The 22,304-nt window shown below is 44.4% G+C and overlaps 1 protein-coding gene across 2 annotated transcripts in view; it reads left to right on the forward strand.

Moving 5' to 3' along the window:
• Nucleotides 1-21,881, forward strand: part of SPATA16 (spermatogenesis associated 16) — a 317,457-nt gene extending 295,576 nt beyond the window's left edge. For both annotated transcript variants that reach the window (XM_029617036.1, XM_029617037.1), the window contains one exon: nt 21,474-21,881. In XM_029617036.1, the coding sequence (XP_029472896.1) occupies nt 21,474-21,671 (198 nt within the window). In that variant the 3' untranslated portion in view covers nt 21,672-21,881. The remainder of the gene's footprint in view (nt 1-21,473) is intronic.
• Nucleotides 21,882-22,304: the final 423 nt, after the last annotated feature.

Here is a 22,304-nt window from a genome sequence, read left to right on the forward strand (position 1 = left end):
CCACCATAGCTGTAACTGAGTGAGCCTTGACATGGCCTCCAAGCTGAAGGCCCGCCTGTGCACAGTAGAAGGAAATATAATCCACCAGCCAGTTTGACAACGTTTGCTTGGTAACTGCAACTCCTAATCTATTGTTGTTAAATGAGATGAAGAGTTGCATAGACTGCCTGTGGCCTGTTCATTTGAAGTAGAAAGCTAAGGCCCTCTTGCAATCTAAGTTGTGCAGAGCCCGTTAGCCCTGGTGCGAGTCAGGCCTAGGAAAAAAAGTGGGCAGAATGATCGACTGGTTAAGATGAAAATCAGTCACCACCTTAGGCAGGAACTTAGGGTGATTATACAATACCAACCTATTATGAAAGAATTTTATATAGGGCGGATGTTACCAATGCCTGAAGCTTGCTGACCCTGCATGCCGAAGTGACCACAACCAAGAAGATAACCTCCCAGGTCAGGTACTACAGGTTACAGGAGCGCAGATGCTTGAAAGGATCTCGCATGAGCCGAGCCAATACCACATTGAGATCCCAGGACATAACAGGAGGCCATAGGGGAGGCTTCAGTTGAAGCAAACCCCACATAAACCGCCCCACTATGGGCTGCACAGAGACGGGCAAACCGTCAACACCCTGGTGGTAAGCACCGATGGCATGCAGGTGTACTCTGAGTTGGTCTTTAAACCAGCCTCCGAAAGGTGCAGCAAGTAGGTTGAGCAACTTCGGAGTGCAACAGGAGAATGGATCCAAGCTATGACCCTCACATCAAATGGAAAACCTCTTCCACTTCAGGCTATAAGACTTCCTGGTGAAAGGCTTCCTGTAAGCTACCAGGACCCAAGACATGCTGTCAGAGATGTCAAGGGGCTGCAAAACTAGCCTTTCAACATCCAGGCTGTCAACAACAGTGCCCTGAGGTTTGGATGGCACAGCCTGTCCTGATCCTGTGTGATCAGGCCGGGGTAGAACAATTGGCTCTCTGACAGAGATCTTGGCCAGTGAAGGGCAATGAGAATCATGGTCCTCCCATCTTGCCGGAGCTTCAGGAGAGCATTCATCTCCAGGGGAAGCAGAGGATATGCATACAGAAGGCCCTTGCCTCAGTGGCAGGCAAAGGCGCCTGAGACTGGGTTGCTGTCCCCCCCTGTACGGGGAGCAGAAATGCCTCACTTTGCTGTTGCAGGGGGGGAGGCAAAAAGGTCCACGTTTGGGTTCCCACAGAGACGGAAGATGCGATTCGCCACTGCTTGGACTAGGACCATTCGTGGGGATGGAATGATCGACTCAGCCAGTCTGCCACCACATTTTACAACCCAGCCAGGCACATGGCTTAGAGCAAAATGCCCTGGGAATGTGCCCATGACCAAATATGAAAAGTTTCCCAACAAAGGAGGAGCAACCCTGTGCCTCCCTGCTTGTTGATATGACATGGCTACCTGATTGCTGGTCTGAATCAGGACTGCCTTGCTGGATAAGTGATCCTGGAACGCCTAAAGAGTGTAGCAGATTGCCCACAGCTCCAAGAAGTTGATTTGGCATTGTGTTTCCTGAGCAGACCACAGATCTTGTGTGCGGAGGCTGTCCTCATGCACACCCCAAGCCCATGGTGGATGCATCTGTGGTAAGTACAATCTGAGTAGGGGGAGATAAAGGGAACCCCTGCTCCAGATTGGGCAGACTTTCCCACCAGGACAAGGAAATTCAGAGAGGTGGCATGATGCGGATTCGCACACAGAGGTCCTGGGAGGCTTGCTGCCATTGAGATCACAGGGTACACTGAGCCCTGCACATATCCAAGCAGGCCAAGGGTAAAACATGGATCGACACGGCCAAGTGGCCCAGAAGGTGAAGCAAGAGGCAGGCCAAGACCTGCTGGCTTCTGTGGTTCAGACTTGCCAGAGTCGCCAGAGCAAGCACCCAATCTCAAGGTAGATAGGGCCTGGGCCAAAGCCATCCATGTCCAGCCGGGCACCGATAAAGCTCAACCAAGGTAGTAGATGAGAAACCCAAGGGACTCCAGCACCTGAATGGTCAAGCTCAGGGAGCTCCTAACCAGCCAATCGTTCAAGTAAGGGAACACGTGTACTCCCAAACATTGGAGATGCACACCCACCACTGTCAGACACTTGGTGAAGACATGCGGGGCCAAAGTGAGACCTAACGGTAACACCCTGTACTGGAAGTGCCTCTCGCCCACAAGGAACTACAGATACTACCTGTGACTGGGGAAGATCTTGATGTGGGTGTATGCATCTGAGATCGAGGGAGCAAAGCTAGTCTCCTCTTTGCAGGAGGGGAAACAGGGTGCCCAGTGAGACCATCTTGAACTTTTCTTTTTGAAGAAATTTGTTCAAGGCTCTCAGATCCAAAATGGGGTGGAGTCCCCCTGTTCTCTTTGGAGTCAGGAAATAGTGGGAGTGGAATCCCCACCCTTGCTGCCGCAGTGGTACAGGCTCAACTGCTCTGGCCATTACAAGGGTGAAGAGCTCCATCAAGAGAATCTCCTGATGGAAGGACTGAGCCTAAGATGGCGGAGGAGAGTCCACAGGGATATTCCGAAGGTTTAGCTGATACCCTCGACGAATGATGGCTAGAACCCACTGGTCCGAGGTAACCTAGGGCCAACGGGCTATAAAGGACCCAACCGACCTCCTACTGGAGGGTCCAGAGTTAAGGATGCGGTGAATTGGCTTATGTTCCCCTGCATCCAGTCAAAACCCTGTGGCGGGGCTGTGCTGGGGTGCCGGCTGAGGTCTTGAGGTCCACTGTTGCCTAGAGCAGCCCTGAGAACCCATGCATGGAGTTTGAGCACATGAGGCAGGAGGCTAGTATTTCTTTTGCCAATAGAAGAACCTTCTGGGACCCCGACACAAAGATCTTCTGGTGGAAGATGGTGGGTCTGACGAACTAGCTGAGAGATGCTGAAGGTTCTCATGGTGATCTTTTAACTGAGCCACAGTGTCCCTCATCTTATCCTCAAATAGGGTCTCACCTGTACAGGGGAGGTCCGCAAGCTTTTCCTGGACCTCTGGTTGGAGATCAGAAGCCCGAAGCCACCCCATCCTTTGGGCGCCAATGCCCACTGCCACCACCCTTTCAGCCATCTCAAACATCGTAGGTAGACTGCAACTCATGTTTACCACACTCCAGGCCCTGCTGGGTGACTGTAAAAAAGGCATCCTGCTGCTATGAGGGATGCACTGACAACTCTTGGGTCATGTACAGCTAGTAGGAAGCAATATAGGTGATCAACCTTGTGCCCTGGAACACTCTTACCCAAGGCATCCAATGCCCTGTGCTCCCAACCTGGAGAACAGAAGCATGGGTGCAGGAATGCTTGGCCTTCTTGAAGGCTGATTCTACCATGGCTGATGCCTCTCAAAACCCAAGGCCTGCTGTACCAAATAGACAGCATCTGCTTTCTGATTTACTGGAGAACAGATATGGGGTGATCCCAGATCTGAAGGAGTAGCTCCTTAAATATATCATGGACGGGAACAGCCACCACCTCCTTCGTGGCATCGACAAAAAGAAGGACCTCCAGCATCTTATGTTGGGCAACCTCCTCCATCAGGAGCTAGAAGGGAATGGCTTCTGGCATGGGCCAGGCAAAGCCTGCAAATGCCTTCCAGCAGAGACTGGCGCCTCTCCTCTGGAGGGGACAGTTCTGGGTCCGAGGGGAGATCATCTGAACCATCAGAGGAAGACTTGGAGGAATCATCTCCCCATGGGTCATACGGGGCATCCTCCTCACTAAAGTCTCTTGGGGACCCTCACGACGAGCCTTTGCCCAGACCCTCAGCTTGGCCACCGATAACGAAGGCACCACGGGCACCGATGACACCAGGGGAACCAAGTGCCCCCCCTCCCCCCCGGGACTTGGAACCAGACCAGAAAACACTGGATGCGACACCAAGGACCCTGATGGTGCTGCAGGCTGCGACAGTTCCTCCTGCTCAAAGGAACCTACAATGTGAATTATCCCAGATGGAGGAAGCACCGGTGGCTACTGGGGTATTGATGGAGCCCCAGGCACTGGCAGCTGCTGCATTGGTAAGACACTGAGGAGGACATTGAGGCACTCCACCAGTGGTGCTAACATCGCAAGTGCTTCCTCTGGCACAGGTGGAGCCGGCGGTTCAATACCCTGCAAGGCTTCAATCACTGCCAGCTGCACTCTTCTGTCCAGCTTCTCCTGAAAATCCACTGAAAGAACAGATGGAGGAGGAAGAAGAGAAGACGTCACCGGATCTCCCTCAAAGCCACGAAGGAGATCAGTGCCTGGCATAGATATCGGTGGGGAACGCCTAGGACTCCTGGGTTTGATGAAAGTCGTTGCCTCCTCTCAGCATGGTCACTTCAGGGGCATCATGGCAGCTGCCAGTGCCGACCCGAGCCCAGTGCTGTGTGACTATGGTGACCGGTGACTATGCTTCTGGGACTTCCCTCTGTGCTCGCCCAGTCTTTCCCCGGAGCCGAGGAAGATGGTGATCCTGATGTCCTGGAGTGGGATGACACAGATGGCCTATCACTGGCACCTCTCTACCAGGAGGGCCACGGTGGAGAAGTCGACTGTGAAGGTCCCATGTCCATGTGTTCCCCATGGCCCTTCAGCGTCGATGCCCCCAACACCGGAGTCAATGGATCGGATTTTCTGGACCTGAAAAGTTTCTCCATCTTGTCCAGATAAGCCCGACGGCCTTTGGGGTCATTTGATAGCAAAGATGACACCCTCGGAAGGCATGTGATGCCCCCAGGCAGAGAATACAGATCTTGTGTAGGTTTTTGATAGACATAGGCTGCAGGCACTGGCAAAAACTGGACAATGCCATAAAAAAAGAGCTGGCAAGCGGTCGATGACCAGCAGCTACCAAGTGACACTGCTGGAAATCGACCATGAGGAAGGAAGAAAATCTTACTGTGCTTCCCTACCAAGGCAACAACCAGGAGGAAGAGGGACACCGGCGTAGGAATTCTAATCAACCAGGAAAATAATGAAAAACCACGATGAAAAGAGACAATAACGAGATGAAAGCTCTCCGTAAAAAAGACTGTAGAAGGACCCTACGTGGATGCACAGATAGTGGCATGCTGGGCATTCTCAGTGTGCCAGGCAAAATTTCTAGAAAATTTGACGAAGGTTTTCCATGCCGGGCTCCATCCGAAGAAGTCACCAATGCGAGAGGACTACCATCCTGCTTGTCCTCTAAGAAAAGTGATTTTCCTAAAGAGTGGAGATCAAGAAGAGGGGTGTAAGGATAAGTAAAGGAGAGGTAGTGAGGAGCTACAGTTTGAAGGCTTTTGTAGGTGAATAAGAGGAGTTTGAACTATGTTGCAGCTTACCATCTTTACTTTGGAGAATTACAGATTACAAGTAGTTTCATATAAATTTGGCGTTTTCATGAGTTTTCTTTTCTTTTTTTATTACATTTTATTCAGGAGGATTTACATGGTCTGCATTTAATGATTATATGAGCTATTGTGTAATGTTATAGGCCATGGGACTTAATCCTGACAGAGCTGCCCCCTAGGCCATCCAGGTAAGCAGCTATATGTAGGTCATAGGGCTTGCCTAGGTCAACAAAAGCCAGTATTTATTTATTTATTTATTTGCTTTTATATACCGACATTCGTTGGGGTACATCACATCGGTTCACATTGTAACAGGATAATAGCATGACGGAAGTCGTACCATTTTTACATTGAAACATTAAAACATGCGTAGGAACATTTTAACAAAGAAACATGGGTTAACAATGAAACATAGGTTAACAGTTTAACAGTGAAACAAAGTGGGACGTAGGGACTGTATATGTCCATAGTAACAGTTGAAGGGAACTTGGTGAATTACATACAGGCCGATTCAGTATGGTGCGCTCGGCCAAGCACACCTTTAGCTCCAGTTTGGCTGCACGTTTTCGACGCACTATTTTTACCCCATATACAGTAAGGGGTAATAGCGCATGGAAAACACACTGCCAACCCCCCCGAAACTAATAGCGCTTGCAACATGCAAATGCATGTCGATGGGCCTATTAGTTATTCCCGCGCGATACAGAAAGTAACGCCTGCCCGCGCGGCAGAAGTTAATTTCGGCCGGCACAGGGAAAGTGTACAGAAAAGCAGAAACTTTTTCTGTACACACTCCAACTTAATATCATAGCAATATTAAGTTTGAGGCCCCAAAAATAAAAAAAAAATAAAAAAAAATAAAAATTTGCTCACGGCCCTTAAGACGGATGCTCAATTTTGCTGGCGTCCGTTTTCCAAACCTGTGGCTGTCAGCGGGTTCGACAACCGACGCCGGTAAAATTAAGCGTCAGCTGTCAAACCCGCTGACAGCCGCTTCTGTCAAAAAGGAGGCGCTAGTGTCCCTAATGCTTCCTTTTTACCGCGGGCCCTAGTTTGCATACCTGGGCTTCCTGAATCGCGCGCCCAGGAGAGTGGGCGCTTGCCGGCTCTCCCGCAAAGTTTTCTGTATCGGCCCGATAGACACTATCATTCTTTTAAAAGCAACTTCACATTCTTGAATCTATCTTATGCCAAGGGATTTTCATACCCTGAAATACTTCCTCTTGTTAGCCACCCTGTGGTGCTGCTTTTTGTTCATGGGTGGGTAACCATGCAACAAACCTGTCAAAGGGTTTACAATCTTTGAACAGTTTTTCATAAACTATTATAACCACTAAATCCCAGAAAGGAATGTAATTCTCCGAGGTTGACCATGTGGCCAAGTAATGAGGGCAACTATCTAGAGTGCAGGAAATGAAGGTTCATTCCAAGGCAAGGGTCCTAGACTTCAGGAAAATTAACTCTGTTAAAATGGGGGAGTACTTCAAGGAGTCCTTAGCTGGATGGGAAAATCTAGAGGAAGTAGAAGAGCACTGAACCAATTAAAAGGAGATAAGGGCAACTGACATATTTGCTAGGAAAGTAAATAAAGGAAAGAGGAAAGAGAGGCCACTATAGTTTTCTAAAGTAGCTGAAAAGGTAAAGGAGAAAAGGATAGCATTTATAAACTACAAGAGATCACAGGAAGAGGAAGACAGGCGGCAATATCTGCAAAGCAAAAATAAGCTGGGAAAACAGTCAGGAATGCAAAAATTCAAATGGAAGAAAAAGTAGAAAAGACGGTATAACGGGGGGGGGGGGGGGGGGGGAACGGACAAGAATTTTTTTTTTTTAAGATATGTTAGTGATAGAAGGAAGTGCAAAAGTGGCAGTGTTAGACTCAGAAGCGAAAGGGAGGAATATGTAGAAGATGAAGGAAAAGCAATATTGCTTAAATATTTTTTTTGGTGTTCACTCTGGAAGGAACAGCACCACATAAGAACAAACACAAATAAGAATGGAAGTGAGGAAAACCTGAAATCGATTTTCAAACAAGTGTGTTCGTGAGTGGTTAACTAAGTTTAAGTAGATTAGGCAATAGGGCCAGACAGAATACATCTGAGGGTACTAAAGGAACTTAGAGAAATTCTGGCAGCTCCATTGGCTGACCTTTTCAATGCTTTAGAGTTGCGAGTAATTCCAAAGGACTGGAGATGGGCGGAGGTTGTTCCTATGCATAAAAGTGGAAGTAGGGAGGCAGCTGGGAACTACAGCCAGGTTAGTCTGACCTCTGTGTTAAGTAAATTGATGGTATTGCTGCTAAAACAGAGGAGAGGATAGTGCAGATTCTGGAATCAAAATTATTTATACATGTTTTTATATCATGAATCCATTATGTTCAGAGTGGATTACAATAAAATATCCATAACACACCAATCCCATAAAACAATAAAAAGTTAAAATATATTTATTATTTATTTAAATCTTTTCTATACCGTCGTTAAGAAGGATCGTCACAACGGTTTACAATAGGGCACATAAAATAAGGATGCTGAAATATATTAATTTACACAAGTGCCATAATGGTTCGGTACATAGATTTCTAAATGATATAATTGGTTTGTGATACAATACTGTCCAGGATTTATCAGTTTAAAATAATTCTAACTTTATAAGTATCAAATTTACCTTCTGGTGATGGTCGAGAAGGTAAAGTAAAAACAGAGATAAAATACAGCTACACACACATTATTTATTCATACCTCTCACAAATTTAAAACAAATCACATAAGTTAAAAACAAAACGCAGAAATCAAATGTCACAATTGTGCACCAAAACTCAAAGCTGCATACCAGCTTAAACTGTTTCAAACAAAACAGCTATGACCCGCTTACAAAACAGCATATAATTCTGAAGCTACCTTAGATCTAATGAGAGTGCATTACAAAGCAAAGATCCAACACAGGAGCCAATGCAATGCGACATGTGGTAAAACGGGCGCTGGTATTGAGTGCATGTTTTCCCAACGCACACACACCACCTCTCCTGGGCGCCCAATGCAATAATCTAATGAGCTGATGTGCTACAAAGGATGCGCTAGAGGAAATTGTGCCTCCCTAGCACTCCAAAACATCAGGCACCCAGGAGCCATGGCTCTGTATGTGTTAAGAAAATAGACTCAATACGAGCGGACGTTTTTCCCCACCACGTCCAGTGAAGGCTGCGAGCCACGCGCCCTGTCTGCTAGCTCACTCCCTCTGGGGCATGTTGTAACCATTTCACTTACAGGTGCACTGCCCAATCTAAAAAAAAAGAACAAAAAAGCAGTGTAACGGCTAGGTGAAGCAAGGGATTCGAAGCAAGATGGTAGAAACCAAACTTGAACGCACTGATGAAAACAGCTGCAGACAAAGCAAAAGAGAAAGCAGTATTTTGACTTTTTTGTTAAGTCTTGCCGTGCGTCAAAGGCTCAACACCAGCTCTGGGTTAAAAAGTGCGCATTGGGTGCACAGTGATTTTTTGCATGGGTTAATAGCCTCATTTACATGGCATTTACATGTGATGAGCATTATTACCTACGCACTCGTTTGGATGAGCATTTTGGACGTGCTAATCCCATTAGTGCATCAGGAGTTATTCTAACGCATCCAAACCACTTTTTCAACCATTTATCAAACTGTGCGCTAGGCTGAGTGCACTATATTGCATCAGCCCCACAGTGCCTAGGGGTACCAAAATCCGAAATCCATCACTGTATCTATTGACCTAAATGATCTCAGTACACAGCCATAGTTTCCCACGGATCTACAAAGCGGATCCCAGAAAGTCAGAAATGTTCCCTTATTTTGTGAATATTATGTGTTTATATCTATCCCCAAGAAAAATGTTGACATCTGCAATAGACGTTAAATTTAAGCATCCTACCTTTGCTACTTTCTGCTATGGGATTTGCGTTAAAATGTATAATGATCATGCCACATATGCTCCTCTTGCTCAGTCCACTCAAGCAGTTACCAAGCTATTTGAATTTATTTCATGTTTACATTGTTATAGTATTTCAGTTGTTTAAACTGTGTACATTTAGGTGTACTGACAAAACGAAATGAGCCAATGGTTATAGCATAAATATCTACAGATAATTACAGTAAAATACCAAAATATGATATACACATAAAAGCAGGGGTGGCCAACCCCGATCCTCAGGAACTACAAATAGGTCTGGTTTTCAGGATATCCATAATAAATAGCACGAGATAGGGGCAGTATATGCAAATCTATCACATGCAAATCTCATGCATATTTGCTATGAATATATCGAAAACTAAGCCTGTTTGTGGCTCTTGAGGAGCAGAGCTTTCCCTCCCTGCATTAAGATATTTACAATTCCTTCACCACATTACAAAATAAATACTTTACTTTTTAGCTTAATAATGCATAAAAACATCTTTTCTTCAGCATGAAAACTAAAAATAACTTATAGCTTATTAAGTCAGAATGCAAAGCATTAACGATACATTAATGTTGCGATCCAGTTCGTGAAGTGGGAAAATAAAGCGCCATTGTGTGAACATTAAGTTGAAAGAAAGCAGAGGTCTTCCATCTTTCTGTTTTTGCCTGCACATAAGATAAGGTCGTAAGCCAAAAAAAACTTAAAGGACACCTCCCAGAGGGTGGTGCGGTGCTTTCTATAGATACAAGGAGTCCCATAGTAAGATGAAACTTTTTTTTTTTTAATGCCTTTCAAAATCTCATTACCTTAGAAGAAAAATAACTTGAGAAACAGAATTAACAATATACACTTTTTTTTCACTTTATGTTACAATTATGAATTTAGTTCTTTTGCTCTTGTAATTAGACAAGAACTGATGGCTTAAAGTGATAAATGCATTTAAAAAAAAAAAAACAAACCTTTCATTTCGAGCAATTGTTCACTACCATGAACTACATTGGGACATTTACTAATTGGATCATTTAAATGGACGTCCTGAAACATCTGAGTAGAGCACTCACACAAAGAAACAATTGTAACCATGCTATTGAAAAGGTTTGCAAGATGTGGTGTTTCTTTAAATTCAAAGGAACTGCTTTGTACTATATAAGATTATCTAGTCAAGGATCTCCCATTTGCAGGTAAGGCCTAAATTGGAGAATTATTCTTTTTTTTTTTTTTTGTTATACTCAGGAACCTAAAGTGTTTAAAATGTACTCCCCTTTTATTGAAGTGATGGCCCCTTTGGTAGAAAGCTCTATTGCCTGTGACTTAAGTTAGATGTCCCATGATGCTGCCAAGGGCATCTAATGAACACAAAGGCAATTACTCTGCCTATGAAGCATCTACCCAGAGGATTAGTGCTTTTAGAAAGGGAAATTTACTTTACCATGCATTTTTTTTTTTTTAATATTCTACCTTAAAAGTCCAAGAAACATGCAATCCCTGCTGAAATATATATTGACTTAGATTCATATGTAAGGGAACCTCATAAGGTATGGTTTTATCACTTTTGTTTTCACAGAGGTGTAATCATGTCCCAGTTTATTTTTATTACGAAAATGTTTGGGCTTGTGTAGAGAAAAGTCATGAATTCAACACTTAATCTCACTTAAATCAGAAACTGAACAATGTCATTATCTGAATTGTGAAAATACAATATAATACGCTCTGCTGGAGCAAATGGCAATCATACCCCATCAGCGGGCCTTCTGGAAAGCAGCACCCCCCTCTGAAACGCCCCTCCCAGAAGTCCTTTGCCTAACTCAGGACTAGCACCAGTTCAGAAAGCAGCTGAAAGCCTTGCTCTTCCGCCAGGCCTTTAACAAGTAGTGCTTCTGACTGGACTAGGATTGTTGGTCGCAGTATCCAAATGTCTCCATTCTCATGACACCCTACCCATCCTGTCATTCAGTTATCAGCTTTCCTCTGGTCCCCTCCCACTTTTGGGGTGGCTATTCCAGCTTTGGTGAATTATTTTTCCAAAAGGTGGGTAATAAATAATAATAAAGAGTCATCAGCAAAAAGCAAGTTGTATATCAGGCATGGCCAATATTTCACAGAAGTAAGGCATCAGGGATTTAGTAGGCTTCATGTCATAGTATAGAGGTGTTTTTTTGTTTTTTACCTTTGTCTTTTAGACAAAAGTATCCCTGGTGTAGGACTTCCATGAAACACTGACCTCATTGGATATAAAACTTTTTTCTGACAACTATTTACAATGATTACCCTCTATTAAGGGGCTCTCAACAAGTCCTCACAATACACCTAGCCAGTCAGAGTTTATTTATTTATTTATTTAACATTTTTCTATACCGACCTTCATGACAACAGGGAGGAACTTTAACAATAAACAATCATTTAACAAAAGGAGCAAAGTTACAATCAACAAGGTGGATAAACTTGGAAGCATAGGTAGCTGGAAAAAAGAGTAGAAGGAGGCAAATAGCCGAGAACATAATAACAATACAAGTTAGTAGTTTGTATATATTGGCTGCTTAGGGGTTCCTAATTCCAGAGTTCATGAATTGTGGCTAAGGGCCGTTAGTGTGCTTCAGAAGGTTGCGGGAAGGCTTGGCAGAAAAGCCATGTCTTAAGTTTTTTTCTGAATGTTAGATGGCATGGTTCCAATCTAAGATCTGTGGGGATGTTGTTCCAGATAGTAGGGCCTGCTATCGAGAATGCCCGGTCTTTCGTGATAGTGAGACGTGCGGCTTTGGTTGGGGGGGCTTGCAGAGTTTCTTTGTATGCTTCTCTAATTGATCTGATTGAGGTGTGGAGTCTGAAAGGGATTTCAAGGTCGCGCTGTAGATGATTGTGGACCGTTTTGTGTATTATGGTGAGGGATTTGTGTAGGATTCTGAAGTTTACTGGCAGCCAGTGTAGGTTCCGGAGGATGGGGAAGATGTGTTCTCCACGGTTGGTGTTGGTCAAGATTCTTGCTGCGGCATTCTGAAGCATCTGTAGAGGTTTGGTGGTGGAGATGGGGAGTCCGAGGAAGAGAGCATTGCAATAATCTATTTTGGCAAAGAGCATGGTTTGTAGGACTGTCCTGAAGTCGTGGAGGTACAATAGGGGTTAGAGTCTTTTTAAAACCTGAAGTTTATAGAAACAATCTTTGGTCGTGTTGTTGATAGCTTTCTTTAGGTTTAGACGGTTATCGAGGATAATACAGAGGTCTCTTGCATGTGTGACCTGAATGTTGGGGTGGGTCTGTGGAGGGGAATTGTCTTGGTTGGAGGAGATAAGGAGGAGCTCAGTCTTGGCGGTATTAAGGACCAGGTTCAAACTGGTGAGGAGGCTGGTGATGGATTGTAGGCAGTTGTTCCAGAAAGAGAGTGTTTTTGTGATAGATTCTGTTATAGGAATCAGAATCTGCACGTCATCTGCGTAGAGGTAATGTATTAAGTTTAGGTTCGTTAGCAGCTGGCAGAGGGGGAGGAGGTAAATATTGAAAAGGGTAGGTGATAAGGATGATCCTTGAGGTACACCTAGCGAAGATTTTATGATGGAAGATTCTTTATTGTTAATTTTTACCTTGAAGCTTCTGTTACTGAGGAAGGAGATGAACCATTTGTGAACCAATCCTGATAGACCAATGTCTGAGAGTCGATTAAGAAGGATGGAGTGGTTGACGGTGTCTAACGCCGCCAAGATGTCTAGAAGAACCAATAGGAAAGAGTGACCTTCGCCTAGTCCCATGATGATACGGTCTGTTAGGGAGATGAGGAGGGTTTCTGTGTTGCGAGATTTGCGAAAGCCATATTGGGAAGGATATAGGATTTCGTGTTCTTCCAAGTATTCTGAAAGTTGTGTATTGACCAGTTTCTCTGTGAGTTTGGCTAGAAACGGAAGATTAGAGATGGGGCGGAAGTTAGATAATTCATTAGGGTCAAGATTAGGTTTCTTGAGGAGGGGTTTGAGAGAGGCGTTTTTTAATCTGTCTGGGTAGATACCTTGTGTTAGAGAGCAGTTTATAATGTTCGCCAAAGGTCCGGAGATGGTGTCTGGGATAAGTAGCAGAAGTTTAGTTGGGATATTGTCTGCCGGGTGGCTGGCTGGTTTCTGTCTCTTCAGTAGGGACTCAATCTCACTGGAAGAGATTAATTCAAAAGTGTCAAGAGTGGCTCCAGTGTGTTTGGGGATATTGGAGAGTGGGGGGGGGGGGGGGTGTTGGAGGGGAGGAGTTCGAGGGTATTAGAAATCTTCTTCTGAAAGAATAGAGCGAGCTCACTAGCCTTAGTTTGTGCCTGTTCGTCTGAGATAGTAGGGGGGGGGGCTGTTTTTGTGATCTGTGAGACGTATGAGAAGAGAGCCTTGGCATCGAATTGTAGGTCGTGGATTCTATTGGCGTAGAACTCTCTTTTTGTCCGTAGAATGGAGGTCCTGTATAGATGGAGGGTTCCTTTGTATGCTGATAGTGTTGCTGTGTTGGGGTCTTTGCGCCATCTTCTTTCTTTGTGTCTGAGGTCTTGCTTCAACCGTTTGAGTTCAGGGGAGAACCAGGGTTGTTTTCCTTTTTGCGCTGTTAATAGTTTTAACAACTGAGGGGCATAGTTTGTTTGCTACTGCTTCAGTTATCTTGTGCCAGGAAAGTAGGGCTAAGTTGGGGTTGGATACATCCAGGTTTGTGAGTTCCTTGGACAGATGATCACTGAGTAAGTCAGATGCGCATGGTTTCCTAAAGTGTATGGTAGGCTGGTGCTGAGGGGTGTTAGGCTGTTTTTTAGTGGTAAGGGTGGTGGATGTCAATACGTGGTCTGACCAGGAGACTGGAGTGCAGACTAGAGCAGTGGCGAGAGAAATGTTGGAGTTAAGGAAGATGAGGTCGAGCGTATGTCCTGCCTTGTGGGTGGGTTTGTTAACGATTTGATTAAGGCCCATTGCCCTGAGAGAGGAGAGGAGCGCTTCGCAGTTGGAAGAGAGAGGTGTGGTATCGATGTGGAGGTTGAAGTCACCCATGATTATAGCTGGAAGATAAGAGCATAAGAACATAAGAAAATGCCATACTGGGTCAGACCAAGGGTCTATCAAGCCCAGCATCCTGTTTCCAACAGTGGCCAATCCAGGCCATAAGAACCTGGCAAGTACCCAAAAACTAAGTCTATTCCATGTTACCATTGCTAATGGCAATGGCTATTCTCTAAGTGAACTTAATAGCAGGTAATGGACTTCTCCAAGAACTTATCCAATCCTTTTTTAAACACAGCTATACTAACTGCACTAACCACATCCTCTGGGCAACAAATTCCAGAGTTTAATTGTGCGTTGAGTAAAAAAGTTCTCCGATTAGTTTTAAATGTGCCCCATGCTAACTTCATGGAGTGCCCCCTAGTCTTTCTACTATCCGAAAGAGTAAATAACCAATTCACATCTACCCATTCTAGACCTCTCATGATTTTAAACACCTCTATCATATCCCCCCTCAGTCGTCTCTTCTCCAAGCTGAAAAGTCCTAATCTCTTTAGAGGTAAGATCCATGTTGATATGTTTCACTATAGCTTCTAAGAGGGGTGAGGCGTCTGCGTCTAATACCCCTGGTGGAGCATAAACTAGCAGGATTTGGAGTTGTTTCGATTTGAATAAGCCCATTTCCAGTTTAGAAGCGGACATGATAGTATGTGAGGTAAGTCTGAGTTCTTTCTTGGAGGCTAAAAGAAGGCCGCCACCTCGTTTCTTGTGCCTGGGGATTGAGAAAAAGTCATATAAATGTGTGGGAAGTTGATTGATTAGAGCTATGTCTGAGTTTTTTAGCCAGGATTCTGTGATAGCACAGATGTCTGGCTTAGTGTCCAGGAGATAGTCGTTGAGAATGTATGTTTTCTTCGTCAGAGACTGTGCATTAAAGAGCGTTAAAGAGAATAGGGTAAGCCCCAAGAGCTGGGTCAAAGGGGAGGTCATGATTGGGATGAGGGATCTGGATGTCCTTGTTGGGAGGAGTATATGCAGGAATGGTAGCGATGGTATAAGACTGGGATGGGGTAGGTTAGCATCTTTCTTCTCCGTGCATAGAAGGATGGTGGGAAAGGAGAAGCTGGGCAGCCCGTGCTAGAGGAGATTATGAATCTGGGAAGCTTTTATATCTCAGTGATGTATAAAGTTTGAGCTCTGAGAGTTTGGTAAGGGTATAAAGTGATTTGATGAGAAGTGTGCACGAGATTAAGGAGGGCTGGCGCCGTGGAGGTTCTGGCACCGGTTTGCAGTAAGGGGCGCACAAAGGGGCTGGCCCCTTTGTCGCGCTCCTTAGGCGCGCGACGCCTGAGGCCGTCGGGCCCTTTAAAGGGCTTATGTCGCTGCGGTCTCAGCGTCACCAGGGGTGGGCGGGCTTACCACGCGGCATTTCTTCTTTTAATTTTTTGTTTTCTGCTCCTGCGCGGCTCGGGATCCGGGGCAGGCCCGAGATGAGGGCCGGTTGCCTCCCGCGCCACCGCTGCCTCTCGAGCCTCCCCTGACCCCGATGGGTCAGCGCCGACCGCGCAGGGAGGAGGGCAGGAAGGGAGATGGCTGCCTCGAGGCCGTCAGGCCCTTTAAAGGGCTTATGTCGCCGCGGTCTCGGCTTCACCGGGGGTGGGCGGGCTTACCGCGTGGCGTTTCTTCTTTTAATTTTAATTTTCAGGATATCCTCCATGAATGTGCATGAAACAGATCTGCATACAATGAAGGCTATGCATGTAAATCTGTCTCATGCACATTCATTCTGGATTTCTTGAAAACCTGATTTTTAAATTTATGTATAATTAAGTTTATAATAATCAGAAACAGACTATTTCAGCTATGTGAAGATGTAGATGGCTACTCCATACATCAAGGGTGGCCACCTTCAGTCCTCAAGAGCCACAAAGAAGTCTGGTTTTCAGGATATGCATGAATATGTATGAGATAGATTTGCATACAATAAAGTCAGTGCATGTAAATCTCTTATGCATATTTATTATGGATATCCTGTTGAGCAGGTCTGCTTGTGGCTCGACTATGTGAGTTGGCCATCGCTGATGCGATTCCCTTACACAATTTAGTGTAACATGTAGCGTAATACAGGTTTGGGGATTTTCAACAGGGCAACCTTATGTTTGGTGCCTCTATGATTTAAAAATCTCCAGCCTTTTACTGGAATTGCCCATGTTTTTCTCACATTTTCAGTGAACTGATCCCTGGCTGATGAGAAAGCAAATTAAGCAATTCATTTTTGTTGAATATTGTCAAGCCCCATTTTATTATATCAAAGCAACTTGAGTTAAGAATGAAGTGATTGAGTGTACTCAGACTTTCAGAAAAATTGAAAACTTTTCTTTAAGGAGGCCTTTGGGTAAGGAGCCTATGAGCTTTGATATTGTTTACTTTATCTTCTTATCTGAATAAATTATCTAGGCTATACTGTTATGGCAAATTGGACCTGTGGAGGTTATACACTGGTGGTTGTCATGTATGTACATAGTTTGTCATAGTATAACTTATTATGCATGGCTTTACTGTTCTTTGCCAAGAACCCAGGATTGTGCAGATTAGAAAATTTTTCAAATAAGTAAATACACGCTAAGTCGATTTTTGGGCCTGCGGCTTTGGGCTTCCAGCTCAATCAAGACCAGCCTCCAGTAGACTACAGCACTATGAGCAGTGGCATAGCCAGAACTAAATTCTTGGCTGGGCCCAATGTTATCATGGGTGAGTACTAAGTACAGTGGCTTGCAACAGTATTCAACCCCCTAAAAAGTGATTGCTGTAGATTACAAATGAGACAGATTATTCCAGGCAGTATGTTTATTGAAAACCAATATTCTTACTGAATTGTGACTTTGAAAATTTACTTTATTTCTATGCATTTTTTTGTAAAATAAAATTAAAAATGCTGCTTGCATAAGGACTAGGGGACATTCCATGAAGTTAGCAAGTAGCACATTTAAGACTAATCGGAGAAAATTCTTTTTCACTCAACGCACAATAAAGCTCTGGAATTTGTTGCCAGAGGATGTGGTTAGTGCAGTTAGTGTAGCTGGCTTCAAAAAAGGTTTGGATAAGTTCTTGGAGGAGAAGTCCATTAATGGCTATTAATCAAATGTACTTAGGGAATAGCCACTGCTATTAATTGCATCAGTAGCATGGGTTCTTCTTAGTGTTTGGGTAATTGCCAGGTTCTTGTGGCCTGGTTTTGGCCACTGTTGGAAACATGATGCTGGGCTTGATGGACCCTTGGTCTGACCCAGCATGGCAATTTCTTATGTTCTGTACTGTGGAAGCTCCAAGTTTACACAGATAAAAGATATTACCCTAAGAATCGGCTTACAATTAGCCTCTACCTGTGAATCTGTAAAAAAAAAAAAAAAAAAAAAGTCAGCTTTTCTAGATAAAAAAACTCCATAATAGCAATACCATTGGTCCAACTCTGAATCTGAAGGAAAGCTGTGAAAATGAAGACCAAAAAGCATTCTAAGGCCATTAAAGATAAAGTTATAGACATGCACAAGATGGGTATTATTTTGTAGCCTTTTCTAGGGATGTGCAGAGCAAAATTTTATGTTCATATTTTTTATGTCCGAAAGGGGGTCCCACTTGCGGCCAATATGGACATAAAAAAAATCCAATGAGTTGGGTATATGTACATATGTGCAAAAAAAAAATTTAAACCCCCTCACCCTCCTTAATCCCCCCACCCCAGACTTACCACAACTCCCTGGTGATCGAGCGAGGAGTGAGGACGTCATTTCTGCAATCCTTGGCGAGAAGCATGTGACGTCGGTGGCAAGTCGAGTGACGCGGCGTCACGTGATTCCCGGCGAGTTCGCGCCGGACGGCTCGTTCGGCCCAAAAAGAACTTTTGGCCAGCTTGAGGGGGTCAGGAGGCCCCCCCAAGCTGGCCAAAAGTTCTTTTTGGGCCGAACGAGCCGTCCGGCGCGAACTTGCCGGGAATCATGTGACGTCGGCGTCACGTGATTCCCGGCTCGTTCGCGCCGGACGGCTCGTTCGGCCCAAAAAGAACTTTTGGCCAGCTTGGGGGGGCCTCCTGACCCCCCCAAGCTGGCCAAAAGTTCTTTTTGGGCCGAACGAGCCGTCCGGCGCGAACGAGCCGGGAATCACGTGACGCCGGCGTCACTCGACGTGCCGCCGACGTCACATGCTTCTCGCCAAGAATTGCAGAAATGGCGTCCTCACTCCGCTCCATCACCAGGGAGTTGTGGTAAGTCGGGGGGGGGGGGGGGGATTAAGGAGGGTGAGGGGGTTTATATTTTTATTTTGGCTCAACAATCGCGATTTCCCACATATCGAACATATCTATGTTCGATATGTGGGAAATCCGATCGTTTATGTCGAATCAATTTTTTAAGTAAAAAAAAAAAATGAGTTGCGTTTCACTAATGCGGTCAATCCGAATGCACACCCCTAGCCTTTTCCTAAGTGCTTGGATATCCCAGAGAGCACTGTTTATCAACTGTAAGGATATAGAAGCTGCATCATACCATCCAGATGCTGCCTAGACAAGGCCGTCCCTCAAAACTCAGCATCAGAGCAAGGAGGAGACTTGTAAGGGAAGCCCCAAAGGCAATCAAGCACTTTCACAGAATTCAGTGGCTGAGTGGAGGAGCACCAGTCAACCATATCAAGAGCTATGCATACAACTGGCCTGCATGGAAGAGTGACTAGAAAGAAGCCATTACTGAAGAAAAACCACATCAAAGCATGCCTGGAGTTTGCCAGAAAGCAGCGTCACCTAGGTAAAATGTGGAATAAAGTTTGTTGTCAGATGAGACAAAAATGGAACTTTTTGGCCAAAATTCAAAATGCTGTGTGTGGCTCAAACTTAGCACTGCCCATTCCTCATCAAACACCATCCCAACACTAAAGTATGGGGGTGGCAGCATCGTGTTATGAGGATGCTTTTCCTCAGCGGGGACCGGGCATCTTGTTAAAACTGAAGGATGGATGGATGGTGCAACATTCAGGGAGATACTGCAAGACAACCTGCTTCAGTCTGCTAAAAAAAATTAAACTTGGGAGAAAGTTCACCTTTCAGCAGGACAATGATCCCAAGGCCAATGCACCACAGGAGTGGTTGAACAAGACAATGACTGTTCTACAATGGCCAAGTCAATGTCCAGATCGCAATCCAATCTAGAATCTGTGGCACTATTTGATAATTACAGTCCATAAACATCATTTAACCAACCTGGAGCAAATTTGATAGGAAAATAAGCAAAACCCACTTTCGAACAGTATGCAAAGCTGGTAGAAACTTACCCCAGACTTAAAGCTGTTATTGCAGCAAAAGGTGGTTCTAAGTAGTACTAGTCTGAAGGGGTTAAATATTTATGCAAACAGGAGAAAAATGCTGCTACAGGACCTGGTGTTGGTTGCAGTGGCTCCTCAGAGACGGGGGCTGCTGGGACCAACACCAACCGCTTCAGTGGCAGCATTAATTGCTGAAGCGCCAGACCACCACTCCATGCACCTTCCTGGCTCTGAATCGCCGAATAGATGGTGCGCAAAAGTGCAGTCCCTTCCCAGACGTGATGCTTTGACCTCCTCCTAGCACAGAGTGTACCCATGTAATTCTACGGCTTGCACCTTCACCCAGACTCCTCTTGGGCGGCACAAGAGGGAGGGTAGGGAGTGAGTGTGGGGAGGCTGCCACTTGTAGTGGGGAATGAGGGGTGTGTGTGTGGGAGTGGGGGGGGGGGAAGGGGGGCCTTTGCCGCAAAAGCCTGCCACTGATTTCTGGCCACCACTGCTAACTTGTACCTGGGGGCAGCTACACTAAGAGTGTCCCATCAGCCGTTGATTCCCAACCTACAGTGCCCTTCCACCAGGCTGGTAAGGTCCCCCCGCTTCTGTTGCTGCTTCCACAGACTCCTTAATTTTCTGCTGGGTGCCGCCCTGCTGCTGCTGTGGGAGGCAGGTTCCTATTGGTCCTGAAAAAACATTGGGTGGGCCTGAGCAAACAGTGGGTGGCAGCCGACTGAAGCCTTAAAAAAAAAATATATTAGGGGTAGGGGCTCTGTTTTTTCAAAAAAAACTGGTAGGCACTGGTAAAAGATCATTTCTTCTGACTCAGGAAACTATTGAAAGCACACTAGTATTGATTGCACAGTTCAAGACTCTTCTTTTTTAATTTATGAGCGGACAAAATAAAAAAAAGTAGATGTATAGAGGGGTGTTAAAAATTATGGGTCCATGTTTCTACAAAGTTCTCCATGATGTGTCTGACAAAATTCTTCAAAACCAAGCTATTTTATGTGTGTCCCTCATATAGACCTTATTAATCAAAGATGGCAGAATTACTAACAAAAATGCAGAGTGCACGAGAAATTACTTATGAATAGCACAGAGTTGTAACTTCCATATGCATGAATTCAAAACACTGCATAAAATACTTATAAATGAATCAGCATGTGGCTTGACTAGGCCATAATCTCACTCAATAGCATATGCCATAGAGAATAGCGTTATTCACTCATTCCAGACTTTTAAATACTAAAAAATAGCAGTAATTGAAACCAAACTGGTAGGATTACTCTTCATATACCAACAAATTTTTGCTTGAACATTATACATATAAAAATTTTTGTTGCCAGGAAAAATATATACTGTATATAGATAAAGATTGGTTATTTATAATTATGATTTTCTGCTTTTAAAGAAATTGTCTTTTTTCATTATTCTTTTATTGTATTCTCTGCCGGCTGATAATTCATAGGAAATATTTATTCAGGAACATGTTGATTCAATAGAAAAATGGCCCTTGCCATATCAGTATGGAATGCTCATTTTTCTCCCCTTGCAGGCATTTGGCATATAAATGCCACAGCCTACATTTGCTTTTGGTATTCTTTTCTTATATAAAGTAAAAGCAAAAGATTAATTTCCTCATCATGCATTCACAGTGGCTGTTTTTCACTGCCATTAAGGGAGAGGTGCTTGATAAATTTCTATTCCCACTTTGCAGAGCTAGATTAAAAAGAGACAGTATTGTACCTGTGCAAAATAATTGATCCCCACAGGAAGGAGACCAAAATGCTTTCATGTTTAATTTTGGTGACACTGTATCAGAGTGGCAGAGTTACCGGAAAATATGCTTTTGAAATAAACTGATTACTTGGGAAGAAAAAGATTTTGAACTTTGTTTTTTTTTTTTTAAAAAGGATATTTTATACAGACTTTTGTTTTCTAGGTTGGGCTGATTGAGGACTATTTGTACCAATTAGAGGATAGCTTTTTAAAAACTAAAAAGCTTCGAACTGCTCGTAGACAGAGAATGAAAATGAAAAGGCTTCAAAGTGTGCATCTCTGCCAGTCACAGGAGAACTCGCAGCCATCCCCGAGACACCCTGAAGGCGGCAGCAAGGACATTAATACAGTGGAAATATGACAGCTGGGACAACAAAGGCTTGTCTTCAAATGAATGAGGTGTCTCCTCACAGCCACTCCTCGTTAGCAGAGGTGCTACCGCACTTCATTACTCTTAGCTGGCAGAAATAAATGTTCTGAGGAAATTCAGCTCGATGTTCACTCAAAATCTGGTTTGTCTCACTGTGCTCTAGAATAATCATTAATGCTCCTCACCCTTTTATTACTTTATCTATAGCCTATTTGCAGAGCAATAAAGAAATCCTCTTCCTAAATTGGGTACAGATATTTATTCTTCTGGAAGTTATTGACTAACAAAAGCCTTAGAAAGCATTGCATATTAAGGAACATTTGATACTTTAAACAGTAGGCAGAGACATTACAACATATAAACATGATGGCAGAAAAAGATATGGTCTATCTGGTCTGCCCATCCATCCAATTTAGCTTTACAAACTTCCATCACTATCTTCAAGATCCCCTGACTTTATCCCATGCTTTCTTGAATTTAGATACTAGTTTTGTCTCCACCAGGTCGGCTTTTCCATGCATCCACTGCCCTCACGGTAAAGGAATATTCCTAAGATTATTCTTGAGTCTACCTCTTGTCACCTCAACCCATGAGCCCTCGTTCTAGAGCCTCCTTTCCAGTGAA

The sequence above is a fragment of the Rhinatrema bivittatum genome, chromosome 9 (genome assembly GCF_901001135.1).
Source record: "Rhinatrema bivittatum chromosome 9, aRhiBiv1.1, whole genome shotgun sequence".
Classification (NCBI taxonomy): Eukaryota; Metazoa; Chordata; class Amphibia; order Gymnophiona; family Rhinatrematidae; genus Rhinatrema; species Rhinatrema bivittatum.